At 35.5% G+C, this 13,692-nt stretch overlaps 3 protein-coding genes across 5 annotated transcripts in view; 2 read left to right on the forward strand and 1 right to left on the reverse strand.

Moving 5' to 3' along the window:
* Positions 1-223: 223 nt before the first annotated feature.
* On the forward strand, positions 224-1,241 carry LOC109068505 (NADH dehydrogenase [ubiquinone] 1 beta subcomplex subunit 1-like). The gene is made up of 3 exons (XM_042778414.1): positions 224-308; positions 884-1,028; positions 1,117-1,241. The coding sequence occupies exons 2-3, from the start codon at positions 889-891 to the stop codon at positions 1,151-1,153; spliced, it is 177 nt and encodes a 58-aa protein (XP_042634348.1). The 5' UTR covers positions 224-308; positions 884-888; the 3' UTR covers positions 1,154-1,241.
* A 1,704-nt stretch (positions 1,242-2,945) lies between these two features.
* On the reverse strand, positions 2,946-9,522 carry LOC109068503 (ribosomal oxygenase 1). 3 transcript variants are annotated; one of them, XM_042778400.1, is made up of 15 exons: positions 9,371-9,522; positions 8,606-8,746; positions 8,377-8,531; positions 7,305-7,404; positions 7,109-7,222; positions 6,585-6,691; positions 6,392-6,499; positions 5,850-5,884; positions 5,574-5,752; positions 5,269-5,373; positions 5,043-5,184; positions 3,732-3,852; positions 3,449-3,548; positions 3,282-3,368; positions 2,946-3,163 (listed from the first exon to the last, which is right to left on the reverse strand). In XM_042778400.1, the coding sequence occupies exons 1-15, from the start codon at positions 9,434-9,436 to the stop codon at positions 3,095-3,097; spliced, it is 1,629 nt and encodes a 542-aa protein (XP_042634334.1). In that variant the 5' UTR covers positions 9,437-9,522; the 3' UTR covers positions 2,946-3,094. The 3 variants fall into 3 exon arrangements, with proteins under 3 accessions (XP_042634334.1, XP_042634333.1, XP_042634332.1); XM_042778399.1 differs by having other exon boundaries at positions 8,377-8,528; positions 9,365-9,517; XM_042778398.1 differs by having other exon boundaries at positions 9,365-9,514.
* A 247-nt stretch (positions 9,523-9,769) lies between these two features.
* The window catches only part of LOC109112811 (exostosin-like 3), a 29,010-nt gene continuing 25,087 nt past the window's right edge, over positions 9,770-13,692 (forward strand). Inside the window, exon 1 of the mRNA XM_042778383.1 lies at positions 9,770-9,947. The gene's annotated coding sequence lies outside the window, so the exon portion shown is untranslated. The remainder of the gene's footprint in view (positions 9,948-13,692) is intronic.

The raw sequence follows: 13,692 nt of genomic DNA on the forward strand, positions 1-13,692 counted from the left end.
CAGTTTAAAAGAAAAATGTCTGGATGTAATAGTAATAATTCTTCAGACTTTCTACTATCAAACTGAAACAAAACAAAACATATTAGAATTTTTTGAACATTTATTATTATTATTATTTTTTTTTTTTTTTTTTTTTTTTTATTTTTATTATATCTCACCTATATCAATGTAGCATATTTAAAAAAAATAAAAATAAAAATAGAAACGTTTTAATGTTGTGGAAGGGAAAATTAGCACCTCCCCTTGATAGTTGGTACAGTCCTGCTAATGCTGCTGTGCTAATAACACACAGAGGAAACTAACGGAAGGTAAATTACTTTAAATAAATATATATTCAATTAATAAACGTGTTTTATACTTAATTGTGAGTATTAAAGTTAAGTAAACGTTTATAAGAGTTTTCTGCAGACGTAATGGTATTAAAATCCCGTGTTTATGTGAGGACAGTAACAGATAGTGTGGACTCAGGCCCGGAGCAGTCACCTTTACATCAACACAAACATTTATATAAGTGACGATTGCTTTCATTATGACGTTTATATTTCGATGTTCCATTTAATCATTGAACTCAATGTATGTCTGTTTGCGGTAACACTTTACAGTAAGGTTTATTAGTTAACTAAGCATGAACTAAGCATGAATAATACTTCTACAGTATTTATTAATCTTAGTTAATTTCAACATTAACTAATGCATTATTAAAAACAAAAATTGTGCTTGTTAACATTCTCTAATGCACTGTGAATTAACATGAACGAACAGTGAACAAGTGATTTTTTTTGACTTAACATAAAAAAAAATACTGTAATAAATGCATTGTTTGTTAATACATTAACTGTTGGAAGCTTATTGTAAAGTGCTACCGTGTTTTCTTTAATCACAGGCATCATGGTGAACTTCGCAGCAGCAGTCCGTGAGCACTGGGTCAATATCCTGGTCCCCCTGGGTTTCGTGATCGGGGTTTATCTGGACCGATGGAATGACCAGAAACTCACGGCGTTCAGGAACAAGAGTGCTTTATACAGCAGGTCACACCACTTCTTATAAAGGCGTCTTAAAACCAGAGCGTGTCTTTATAAATAAAGTATTTCTGAATCTGTAACTTTCTGATTTCAGGGAACTGAAGCCCGGTGAGGAATACACCTGGAAGTGAGACTCCTGCATATTTATTGGACCCTCTGTCCACCGTGTTTCTGATTGCAAGCGTGTTGGCGCAATAAATTTTGCATTTAGTTCCATAAGTAGTTTTTTTTTTTATTGAATGCTTATTTAGTTTTTTAAAAGGTTTTTTTTTTTATAGATCTAGAAACCTTACTGACTGATGTTTTAGTGCACTTCCGGCAAATATGGAAAAAATAAAGGGTCTCAATTAAATATGTGCAGTTTCACATGATTAGTGCAAATTGTCACATGACCAGAGCAGTTTATTTCCTGTTTGCACCTTGAGAAGATGATGGCTGCATCAAAGTTCCAAAACTAAAGGCTAGTAAAGTATGTCATCATAAAGATATGACAAAGATTTTTGGTAAACATGTTCTTTAGGGTGTCTAGTATTAATATATGCATTCACATATATTTAGTTTGTTGAGTTTGATCATAGAAGGAGTAAAATGTTGATGGTCACAATAGTGACCGGTGGGATAACAGTGAACTTAGGTATACAATATAAATCCAGTTGCAGTTGCTGGTGAAAATGACAATAAAATGTTGCATTGACAAAATATTGCACTAAACTAAAAATTCAAATGTTACAAAAAATTACAATAATGTTGTTTTTATACTCAAAGCATTAATATAAAAATTTGATGTTATATTTCACAAAAAAGTAACTTTTTTTTTTTTTTTTTGTCTCAATGTTCCTATCAATGTTGCATAAGGTTTTTTGTATGCATAATAGTAACCCTAGAATGTGATCAAACTGTTTAAAATAGCTGGGCTAAGACATACAACCATTTTTATGACTGCAGAAATATGTTCATTTAGTACTCACCTTATCCCTGTGACCGAACATAAAACAATTTTTCACACACTTTTCCAAAAAATTTTTTAAAAAAAATTATTGATTATTTCAAAGGGTTACTAATGACACATCATTTGGATATTTTCATGTCTGGGAACAATTTGGGATTAAACGGATTAAGGACGAGTGATGGGAGATTTTATAAGTTGGCTGGTTTCTATTCAGTCCAAACTCCCGCTCCACATCAGAGTCATCAGGTTATTAAATGTCAAATATGTCCTGATTTGATGTGTTTTTGCTGAAACGTATGTTTTGATAATTTCACATAATTTTGATTTCCTATCTGGCTTTACTTGGCCTGTTAAGAAAATTTGGCCAAAATAATACCTGCTGTAATAACCTTTATATATATATATTGGAATGCAATAGCATATGTGACCCTGGAGCACAAAAGCAGTCTTAAGTCTCTGGGGGATATTTGTAGCAATAGCAAAAAAATACATTGTATGGGTTAAAATTATAGATTTTTCTTTTATGCCAAAAATCATTAGGATATTAAGTAAAGATCATGTTCCATGAAGATATTTAGTAAATTTCCTACCGTAAATATATCAAAACTTAATTATTGATTAGTAATATGCATGGCTAAGAACTTCATTTGGACAACTTTAAAGGAGATTTTCTCAGTATTTTGATTTTTGCATGTCCCATCATAAACCATACATCAATGGAAAGCTTATTTATTCAGCTTTCAGATGATGTATAAATTTCAATTTCAAAAAATTGACTCTTAGGACTGGTTTTGTGGTCCAGGGTCACACATGTAGTTAGAAGCCACCAATGCTAAACTGTTTTTGCACTGGTGTAACTATAACAGACGGAACGAATTTATAAGTGTTTGTTTTTCCCAAAATGTATGGATGGCCTTTTCAATGTATAGCAACATTTTAAGCTCAATTTGAGCAATTCTGTATACACACATACAAATTTGTTTCATTTATTTATTTTCAGACTTACCATAACTGGTCAACAGGATAAAGAAACTTCAAAAATACACTTGGTTTGCTTTCTAAAGATGTTTTATACATAGTGTAGTTACAACAGATGATAAGCATATGACACAAAACACTGGTTTTATTCAGCTGTCAAAGGTTCGGCTGTGTGGATCAGTCCCTTCTCAAAGAGCAGCTCAGCCAGAGACATCTGCAAAATGACATTAATTTCAAACTCACTATAATATACACGCATTAATATATAAAAACAGTTTGAACAGGTCATGAATGGCTAAAGTCCTTAAGTATAAAACAAATGCATGCAGTACCTTTGCCTCCATTGTCTCACAAGGCAAACTGGCCACAGAAACAAACTTGGGATATGAATGAATCAGAAACTCCATGGCATCTATGTGCTGTTAAAGAGAAACACGGTCAGTCAAATACTGAAAGACGGTCAAAGCTGCAGTCATTTCAGACAAGAGCACGTGTTTACCTCTGCTTTCATCTCAGTGCTCTTGGGTTCTTCTTTATGATAGACTCTAGAGTTCTCAGAAGTGTAAAAAAGAGACACAGTGTCTCCATCACTGCACAACCTATCAAAACATGTTATTTTAATACATTAAAATACTATTTATTACAACAAACTGAATGTATATCTTATGAATGTATATGTTCTCTCATCACATTCAGTTCAGGATACAAATTCACTTTATGCAACTTACAATACCAGACTGAGAAGACTGATCAGGTTTATATAAAATACTGTGTATTGGTACCTTGCAGCTCCGGCCCCTAAGAGTCTGATTTGGGTTTGGCCCTTCAGTTGAACAGTCACATCAAGGGCCTCACCGTCTCCCCATCGAGCAGGAGCCCCGTACACACTGCTGGCCTTCTCCTCTACAAAACACACACAAATGCATTTTACTGAATGAATATTTGAATTTTAATCCTATGGAATGTAATAGCGAGTTTTATTTCCCTCAAAATTCTTACTTTTTCCTTACAGTTCTTGAGTGTATATTTCACAAATTCATACTTTTCTTACAATTCTGATATGAATTATGAGATACAAACTCAGAATTGTGAGATTCTGAGGAAAAAAGTCACAATTGTGAGTTAGCAAAGAAGCGAGAAGAAAAGTCATTTACAAAAAAAAAAAAAAAAAAAAAAAAAACAATTATGAAATATAAAAGAATTGTGAGATGTAAATTTAAAATTCTGAGAAAAAAAAGCCAGAATTGGGGAACGCAAACTCAAAATTCTGAATAAAAATTTTGCATTGTAGGATTTTAAATTAAAATTTTTGGGAAAAGGAGTTATTATTTGTAAATGTAAAGTGAAAATTAAAAGAAAAAAGTCAGAATTGCAAGATATAAACTCAAAATTTAGACAACAAAAATTCATAATTGTGAGATTTAAATAGAAAATTATGAGAAAAAAGTCAACTGTGAGATGTAAACTGAAAATGTAAAGAAAAAAAGTCAGAATCGCAAGATATAAGCTCAAAATTCAGAGAAAAAAGTCAGAATTGGGGAATGTAAACTCAAAATTCTGAATAAAAATTTTGCATTGTAGGATTTAAACTCAAAATTCTGAGCAAAAGAAGTCATAATTGCTAAATGTAAAGTGAAAATTAAAAGAAAAAAGTCAGAATCGCAAGATATAAACTCAAAATTTAGAGAAAAATTGTGAGATGTAAAGTGAAAATTCTGATAAAAAAAGTCTTAATTGTGAATTGTAAACTCAAAATTCCAAGAAAAATTTCAGAACAGTGAGATGTAAACTCAAAATTTTAAACATGCAATTTGGAGATATAAACTCACAATTCTGAGATAAATACTGAGATGAGAGATTTACAGTAACATACAGTATAAAACAGATTGTATCACTGCAATATCTGACACAACACAAATACCTGATGAACTCTTATTTCTGTAAAACTGGTATATATTTAGACATTTATCAGACAAACCTTTACTGAAACTTACAGAACTGGTTTAAGTTTATATGTCTGACCTTTCAAAAGGGATATTTTAAAGAAAAGCACCGCAGCTGTCCTTGAGTAGAGGTGTTAGTGTGAGACTCACCAGCGCTCAGCACCGGCGGAAGGCAGTCGTGCAGGAAGTCTCTGGCTTTCTGATCCACAGCAGCATCGACTGGCGCATACTTGACCAGTTTCTTCAGCAGGCCCTCGATATGTGCAATGAATTTGTCTCTCCGTGGGTCTTCCTGCTCACACGCACAAGTGATCTGTGTGTCGCTACAGCTCAGGAACGAACTGCCTGTGTATTAATGAAGCAGAAACACGCGTACCTTCTCAGAGTTCTGCACTCCCATGAACTGAAGGTAATCGAGCGGCAGTCCCTTCCTGAACTCAACGTCTTCCTCCATCGCGATCTCCAGAGCCGCTGGCTTCAACTGCAAATCAAATACATCCACTGGAGTGATGATATCTAATCAGGCTGACTCTTACATAGAAATATCTAGTTCACATTTCACAGGAAAGGGGGATGTTAAGTGTGCTTGATTCATTTTGTGAGATTCGCTTATCACGCGACATCCATCACTGATTCTTTCGGATTCATTTACAGCACAGACTCAGAAGTGAAGGGTCGTACTTTGAGGAGCAGGTCTCCCCAGCTGTTCCTCTGGTAGGAGGAGACGGTGATGTGCATCGAGTGAGCGTCAGGCAGACAGTCACCCTGATGAATGAAGCCACGAGGAAAATACAGCAGATCGCCAGCTTCCAGAACCACGTCCATGATGGGCTGCCCGATCTCGTCCTGACTGAAATTAGCTTGAGGAGAAATGCATCAGAGAGAGAGTTTATCCCCTTTATAATTTATACAACACTTCTTGATATGACCAGCCATGTATATAAAGACTGTACTTACGACTGGACACCAGTGGCAACACTTCATCTTCAGATCTGAGGGACGACAGATGTACAAAAATATTTTTTTTTATGGACATGACAGCTGAAGTTTAGAGGACTACTTCACCCAAAAATTTAATTTTGCAATTTACTCACCATCATGCCATCCAAGATGTAGATGAGTTTGTTTCTTCATGGGAACAGATTTGGAGAAATGTAGTATTGCATCACTTGCTCACTGCAAGTGAATGGGTGCCGTCAGAATGAGAGTCCAAACATCTGATAAAAACATCACAATAATCCACACCACTCCACTTCACAAGACATTAACTGATGGACTGGAGTGGTGTGGATTATTGTGATGTTTTTATCAGATGTTTGGACTCTCATTCTGACGGCACCCATTCACTTGCAGTGAGCAAGTGATGCAATACTACATTTCTCCAAATCTGATGAAGAAACAAACTCATCTAAATCTTGAATAGCCTGAGGGTGAAAACATTTTCAGGAAATGTTCATTATTGGTTGAACTATTACTTTAAAGCATAACTGATCACTCACCGAGGGTTGTACACTCTCCAGTGCTTTTTGCCCTCCAACTGCAAAATGAATGCCTCTATATCGTCATAGTGAGGAGCAAAACCCTGCGTCCTCGCTGGTGTCAGATATCTGGAAATCATGTTACAGTTAAAAGCTAACCGCCAGAGATTTTAACAAGAATGTAATAAAATAGTGTTTCTGAATCGTCACATACACATTTGCGCCCGCCATACTGCCAAACTTCTCCTGAAGAATAGAGAGCACTTGCCACACAGTGGAGGAAAACGCTTGAGGATTGAGCATTCGGAGAGAACAGCCGCTCTGACAACAGAAGAAAAAACACATCTGTGAATACACTTCACACTTAAACATTGAGGCTTTACAGAAGTGTTATTTATACTGCAATGAAAGTTCTCCTCATTTTAATTTGAAATGTTTGCATGACAGCATATCTTGAGCTTTATGCTGCTGTATTGTGTAGTTTGATGTTGAAAGGATTTTCAAATGTTTTAGAATGACGTCTCTTCTGCTCAACAAGGCTGCGTTTGTTTGATCATAAATGCAGTAAAAACAGTAATATTGTGAAATATTATTAAAATTTAAAATAACTGTTTTCTATGTGAATATATTGTAAAATGTAATTTATTCCTGTGATGCGCAGCTGAATTTTCAGCATCATTACTCCAGTCTTCAGTGTCACATGATCTTCAGAAATCATTCTGTGTTAGGGAACTGTACCTCATAAAAATCCCACACCGTGTACGGCAGAGCTCTTCCTGGAGGATTGTGTGTCTCTCTTTTTCCGTTTGTGTAGCTCGTCACGTCCAGGTTCACTCCATACTGAACATCATTCTGAACAAACCGCTGATCATTACATCTGACAGTGACATTAGAGACACTGATTCTTTCTAAATCATAGAATAAAACTGCTTACATTTCTCAAGATGCGGTCAAACTCAGCCGTCGAAAAGAGTCCTTTGTAATAGTCTGGATTCTGTCGTTGGATAAGAATCGGTTTCTTTTCCCAATTCTCTCTGTAATGTGGAAAGAACAAGACCTGTGTATCACCTTTGATCCAAAGCGACAGTCACAGCAGTCGCGTTCACAAGACCCGGAAGAGAAGACAATGCTGAATAAAGTCTTAATTTTTGTTCTTTTTGGACCAAAATGTATTTTCAACACTTCAAAAAATTCTAACGGCCCCTCTGATGTCACATGGACTACTTTGAAGATGTTTTTATTACCTTTCTGGACGTGGACAGTATACCGTACATACATTCTCAATGGAGGGTCAGAAAACTCTCGCACTAAATCTAAAATATCTTAAACTGTGTTCCGAAGATGAACGGAGGTCTCACGGGTTTGGAACGACATGAGGGTGAGTCATTAATGACATCATTTTAATATTTGGGTGAACTAACCCTTTAATCAACTTTAATTCTGGCTGTAAAGCAGCTCTACAGAAGACCATATAACCAATACTCAGCTCAATGCTGACTCAGTTCTATGCAAGCTCTTTTTCCATCACAGAATGACAAAATTAAAAAAGTTTTTACTTTTTATCTCACAATTTAGACTTTTTGACTTTTTTTCCTCAGAACTGCAAGATATAAACACAGAAACTGCAAGATATTAACTTGAAATTCAGAGAAAAAGAGTCTGAATTGTGAGATATGAACTCAGAATTCTGACTTTTTTCTCAGAATTCTGATTTTAAAACTCGCCGTTCTGTTTTTGTGTTTCTACCACAGTAATTGCTACTTTTTACCTCACAGTTCTGACTTTTTTTCTCCCAATTGCAAGTTTATAACTCACAATTCAGACTTTCCAGTTTATATCTGAGAAGAAAAGTCAGAAGTCAGAATTAGGTCAGATATAAACAAGCGACTGTGAGTTAAAAAGTTACAATTATCTTTTTATTTTTATTTTATCCAGTGGTGAAAACAAGCTTCTATACAATTTAGTTCAATAACGGTGACAATGTTACAAAATGCATTCTCTCACACCTGAAGAAGCTCTTGTCTTGGACGGGGTGAATAATCCACTGGAACAGTCTGTTAGCTCTTTCTCTGCTGTTGTTGACCTTCGCCAGATCCGTCAGGAGCACATCAAGAGCTGGACTGTCAAATCCTTCACCGTTACGTGTCTCACAGTCATTCTGCTGGAAAAACACAAGATCATGAGCTTCAAAACTCAGATGCTCCTGTATCTGTCATCGTACGGTTAGACACTTACAGCTTTAGATTTCTCCTCATCACTGCTGCTGAGCTTCATACTGGACTTCAGAAGTCTCGTTCTTTTCTTTTTATTGGATTTCTTGTTTGGTTGGATGCCATTCTCCTTCTTTTTGATTTTCTTCGCTGGCGGAGCGTTTGCCTGAAAGGCAGAAGTCATGCAATTACATTTACAGCCCTCACAAAAAATGGTGGTAATACCATTGTACTCTTTTATTTAGACCCCCAAATGTCATCACCCTGGAAGCTAAAGGGCAGCTATATATTTTCATGAATAAAGACCACATTTATACAGTGGAAAACTAATATTACAAATACACATTATTTTCTATTATGTTAATTACTGTATTGTATTGTACTGTTAGATTTATTACAATCAATTTAATTTTCTATATTTTTACACTGTTTGTCTAACCTTTTTCACACACACCCAGTTTGAAAACCCTGATAATATCTGAGTAAGAATATTTGAATGAGTGTATACCAGTTTTTTTTTTTAATGATTATTATATTTTTTATATAGTTTCATTTAAATGGTAGCTAAAGACTGCTGTTTTGTTAGCGAGAGAACAGAGAAGTTTTTTTTTTGTTTTTTTTTTCAAAGTATGTACAGTATATTCTATAGTCAGCGTGTATTCATTATATTAGAATGCAGTACTGATTAGCTTAATGAACAACTTTGAAATGATGGTTATGTTCCCTCGTAAAAAAGTTTTTTTTTTTTTTTTTAAATGCAATTCCTCATAAGCATCCGTTTTACCCGCACCTGTGGTTTTGTTCCTCCTGATAATGACTGATAAATAGATAATGCAGACATGTGTTTTCTTTCCATGGCTCAGATGTGAGGAGCAGCAGACATCAGACACATGAGCGCATTTCTTCTGCTGGAGTCAATACTGACTACCAGCGCTCACATTGCCACCTACAGGTCTGGAGCTGCAAATACATGTTTCAAACAATCTCCTCTCACTAGATCCGCCCGTTTATAATACATCAAACACGCAAACACACGATTATCAGTAAGTTAATTATTATAAATTCATTTTATGCCGATATAATACCAAAAACATATTTGTGAACATACTCTCGCGCCCTCCGCTCTGAGCGCTAGATGGCAGCACGCGCACGCGCTCGCGCGCTCCTGGTTCGCCGTCGCGCACGCGCATAACGCCGCTCGCTGTCTGTCTGCTGTTGGAGCGCGTACGCGTTTTGCTGCACATCAGAGACGGAACGTCTTCGGCAGCCGTTTACCGGGCCGTTTCTGTCCGTTACCGACGCCATGGACACGCCGAGGAGCTGAAGTGCTTGAGGACCGACGTCATTTCTGATGGATTTATCCTGAGGTAACTTACTGTAAAATAACGGTTGTGTCGTTCGAAAGCGGGTCGGTTAGCAGCGGCTAACATCAAACATACAGCTGCAGAAAAACATTACTGATCTCAAATTGGTAGTATTATAGTTGTGATATTGCTCTAAGATGAATAACATCGGTGTTTAGCAGGGATGTGTTTGATTTTTAGATCTCTGTGTGTGTAAAGTACTGCAGGGAATCAGTGTAACGTTAAGTTGGTCATTTAAACGCCGCGTTGAACAAATCAGACTCCCCTAAACAACAAATATCACACACACTCATCTCATAAATATTAAGAACATTTAATCTGATCACCAATATCAGACACTTTCTGATCCTGACATTAATTCCTAACATCTTCCCTGATCAATAATATCAGAATCACACTGATCTGATTTATTAATATATAGCATGCTATCTAATATCTATCAATATCAGACACTGTTGTTATTTCTAACTTCTGCTCCGATTAATAATATTGTTCACACTCTTATCTGCTCATAACGTTTGATATGTTCAATAATATTAGACAGACACTGATATGAGCTATTATTCATATGTAACATTTCATCATCTGATTAGCAATAGCAGGCACTCTTTAATCTAGTAATTAATTTATAACACCTAATCGATCAGCAATATCAGATACAGTCTAATTTTGAAATAATGATGATCAATAATAACAGACAGTGAACAGATATATTGTAATACAGACACACTGAGGATGTAATGACTCTCTTAATAACCTGATTTGTTTTTTTTTTCATATTTAGAATTGATATTGATTTCATTGATATTGAATATTACATGCATGCATGCTGCTGCTATGATCTGATCTCACTTGACAGACTCCCAATATCAGATTTGTTCTTAATCAAAGTTTGACTCAGAGATCAAACCCTTACAATAAGCTCTGCACATTATGAAGATCAGATTCTGAATTTTAACATAAGATATCTTCAGATATTAAATCATACCTGATATTGTTGATTAGAACATATTGTATCTGGTAACGAGTGTCCGAGTGTTATATTCTTTTCACATATTCTGAATAGAAGACATTATAAATATCTGTGAATGATCGTTTTGTCAGATCACCATGGTGATATTGATTAGATCCAATCAGGAGATCTACATCTGGTATTCAGAGCCTGTCCAGCCGGTCATCTGTGTGACGAATTTGGAGGAACAGATGTGTTCGTCTCTGATGAGTTGTGTTGAGGTGGTCAGTGATTGTTTAGCGTGCTGACCAGTTCTGTGTTTGTGTAAATGAGCTGTTTTCCTCCTAACCCATCTGTGAAGGTTATAACCCATTGCATGTTTTATTTGTGAAGGAAAATAAAGATATTTTGTCTCTCTGCCCTGATAATGGGAGACCATCTGTGCGATGCACTGCCAGTTCAGGCGTGACTAAAACAAATACTAAATCACCAAACCGTTTTTAGTCTTACAGCTCTCATTATAGGCGTAATGTGCTTTAGATGTGTGGAGTCTTTAATTTTGCATTTATTTGTATACTAAAGAAGGGTTTCTGCCGATCTTAAAATCTTAATTTGCCCTTCCAGAAATTAAGGCCTTAAAAAGGTAAGAGTAGCACGTCATTGTGGAATATCTTTCTCAGTATTTATGTCTTGTTTTCCAATACAATTATCTAAATTTCCTTAAATCAAGATACATTTACTTGAGTTGCAAAATGAAGATATTACGTCACAAAATTAAATGAGTTTATGCTTAAAACAAGAGCAATAGCTGTCAGTGAGATATGAAAATATGTTTTCAATTTGAATTAAGTTGATTTTTCAGAGCCCATTCACAGAAAAAACAACAACTTAATTTGAATCATTTTCTCAGAAAGACATCTTATCTTAGGTAATTTTGCTTTTCATGTAAATGCATCTTGATTTAAGAATCTTTAGACATTTTCAGTTGAAAAAGTACTTTTTTTTGCAGTGCTATCAAAAGCTACAGTAAAAGTTATTTACATAATCTAGTGTTTGGGAGCATATTCTTTGGAAATGAATTAAAAAGTATGGAGATCTGTTGTTCTAATTCTGAAGTGTTGCTATTATAACTTGTGAGCTTCTAGACATTTACATTTAGAGAACTTATAGATGTATTGTTTCCCTTCAATTTATTCCCTATATCTTCTTTACTTGGTCTTAAAGGAATAGTTCACCCAAAAATGAAAATTTACTGAAAATTTCTTCACCCTCAGGCCATCCAAGATGTAGATGAGTTTGTTTCTTCATCTGAACAGATTTGGAGAAATGTAGCATCAGATCACTTGCTCAGCAATGGATGCTCTGCAGTGAATGGGTGCCGTCAGAATGAGAGTCCAAACAGCTGATAAAAACATCACAATAATCCACAAGTAATCCACATGAAATACAAGTCCTCTGTCCATAGCAGGGCTCGAAATTACGACCATTTTGATTGCATATGCTCCAAAAATGTAATCTGTGCGACCCCAAAATATGTTTGGGAGCATTTGGGCAAGTGCACATAATTGTTGTGGTGCGACCTGCTGTAAGACGATACAGTGACCGCTCCACCAGTTTATCCAATGTTACATAGGCTAATCAAATAAGCTTCATCATTACATTCTTAACTTTTAATGCGTATTTTAGATTTGTTATATTAGCCATCATTTACTCCCTTTCGCTGCACTCAGTTGTCACGTGACAGGGGGCTAACTCGGAAACCGACCGTTTTTTGTTTTATTTCAACCAATCTTTGTTCTGGACTTGGACAAACTGGATTTTTTTTTTTTTTGTCCCAACGAACTCTTTTCTGAAATTGCGAAGTCTGTAAACAGCCGTTAACAGAGGCCAGACACGCTGAAGACGGACGCAAAGAAAAGAAAATACTGATCACTATGTGCAAAATATAGAAAGAAAATCCTAAATACTGAATTGGTAGTGGGGGGTTAAATGAATGTATTTCTGAGGGTAACCGATTGTCTTGAGAAAAGTTTAAATGACATTTTCTTCTCATCTTGCCTCTGTATATTGCATATAAAGAACAAAGCTGTACCCAAGGAAACACTGTATCTGCTGTTCCATCAGCGCCACCTGCTGTTAGAGAGTGAATCTGCATCTCATTCAGATGGTCTGCTGTTTGTTTTGTGCAGATGTTTTATGTTGCATAATTTCACAAAATTAAAGTCAGGCCTGTTTTTGATTAAGATTTTCAAATAATACATTCTAATTTGCATCTGAAACTGCTCATGTGTGCAGAATCTTTGTTTGGATCATGATTAAAATGCTGTGGTTGTCTCTTATTATAAATGGATACAGATACAGACTGTAATAGACCAAATAAACGTCTTGTTCATTTTCATTTTTATTGTCTCTCTAAATTTTATTGGTGCTCCTAACTTCTTGAAGTTGGGATTACCAGTTCAACTACCAAGTAAAAAAGTTGAAAGTGGAAAAGTTGTCTTGTCTGAATCAGGAGCGAAATATGCACAAATCAAGCACTGTTTACAAGCTAAAACAGTTCTAAACAAAACTTTTGGTGGATTTTAATATGGATTGACTTTTTCCTGAAGGAAGTGTTATTATGCATTATTGACTCTTGTTTTGTTCAGAAGTATTGGCTTATAGTTAAACACCTTGAGGATGGATTTGTTTCTTTATAAAATCTTTTGGGATGAACTATTTCTTTAAAAATGTCTTAATTTTTCCTCCATAAAACTTGCAGAAACTCTTTTGCATGCCACAATGAAGCTCGGAGGG

Source organism: Cyprinus carpio, chromosome A20, assembly GCF_018340385.1.
Source record: "Cyprinus carpio isolate SPL01 chromosome A20, ASM1834038v1, whole genome shotgun sequence".
Lineage (NCBI taxonomy): Eukaryota > Metazoa > Chordata > Actinopteri > Cypriniformes > Cyprinidae > Cyprinus > Cyprinus carpio.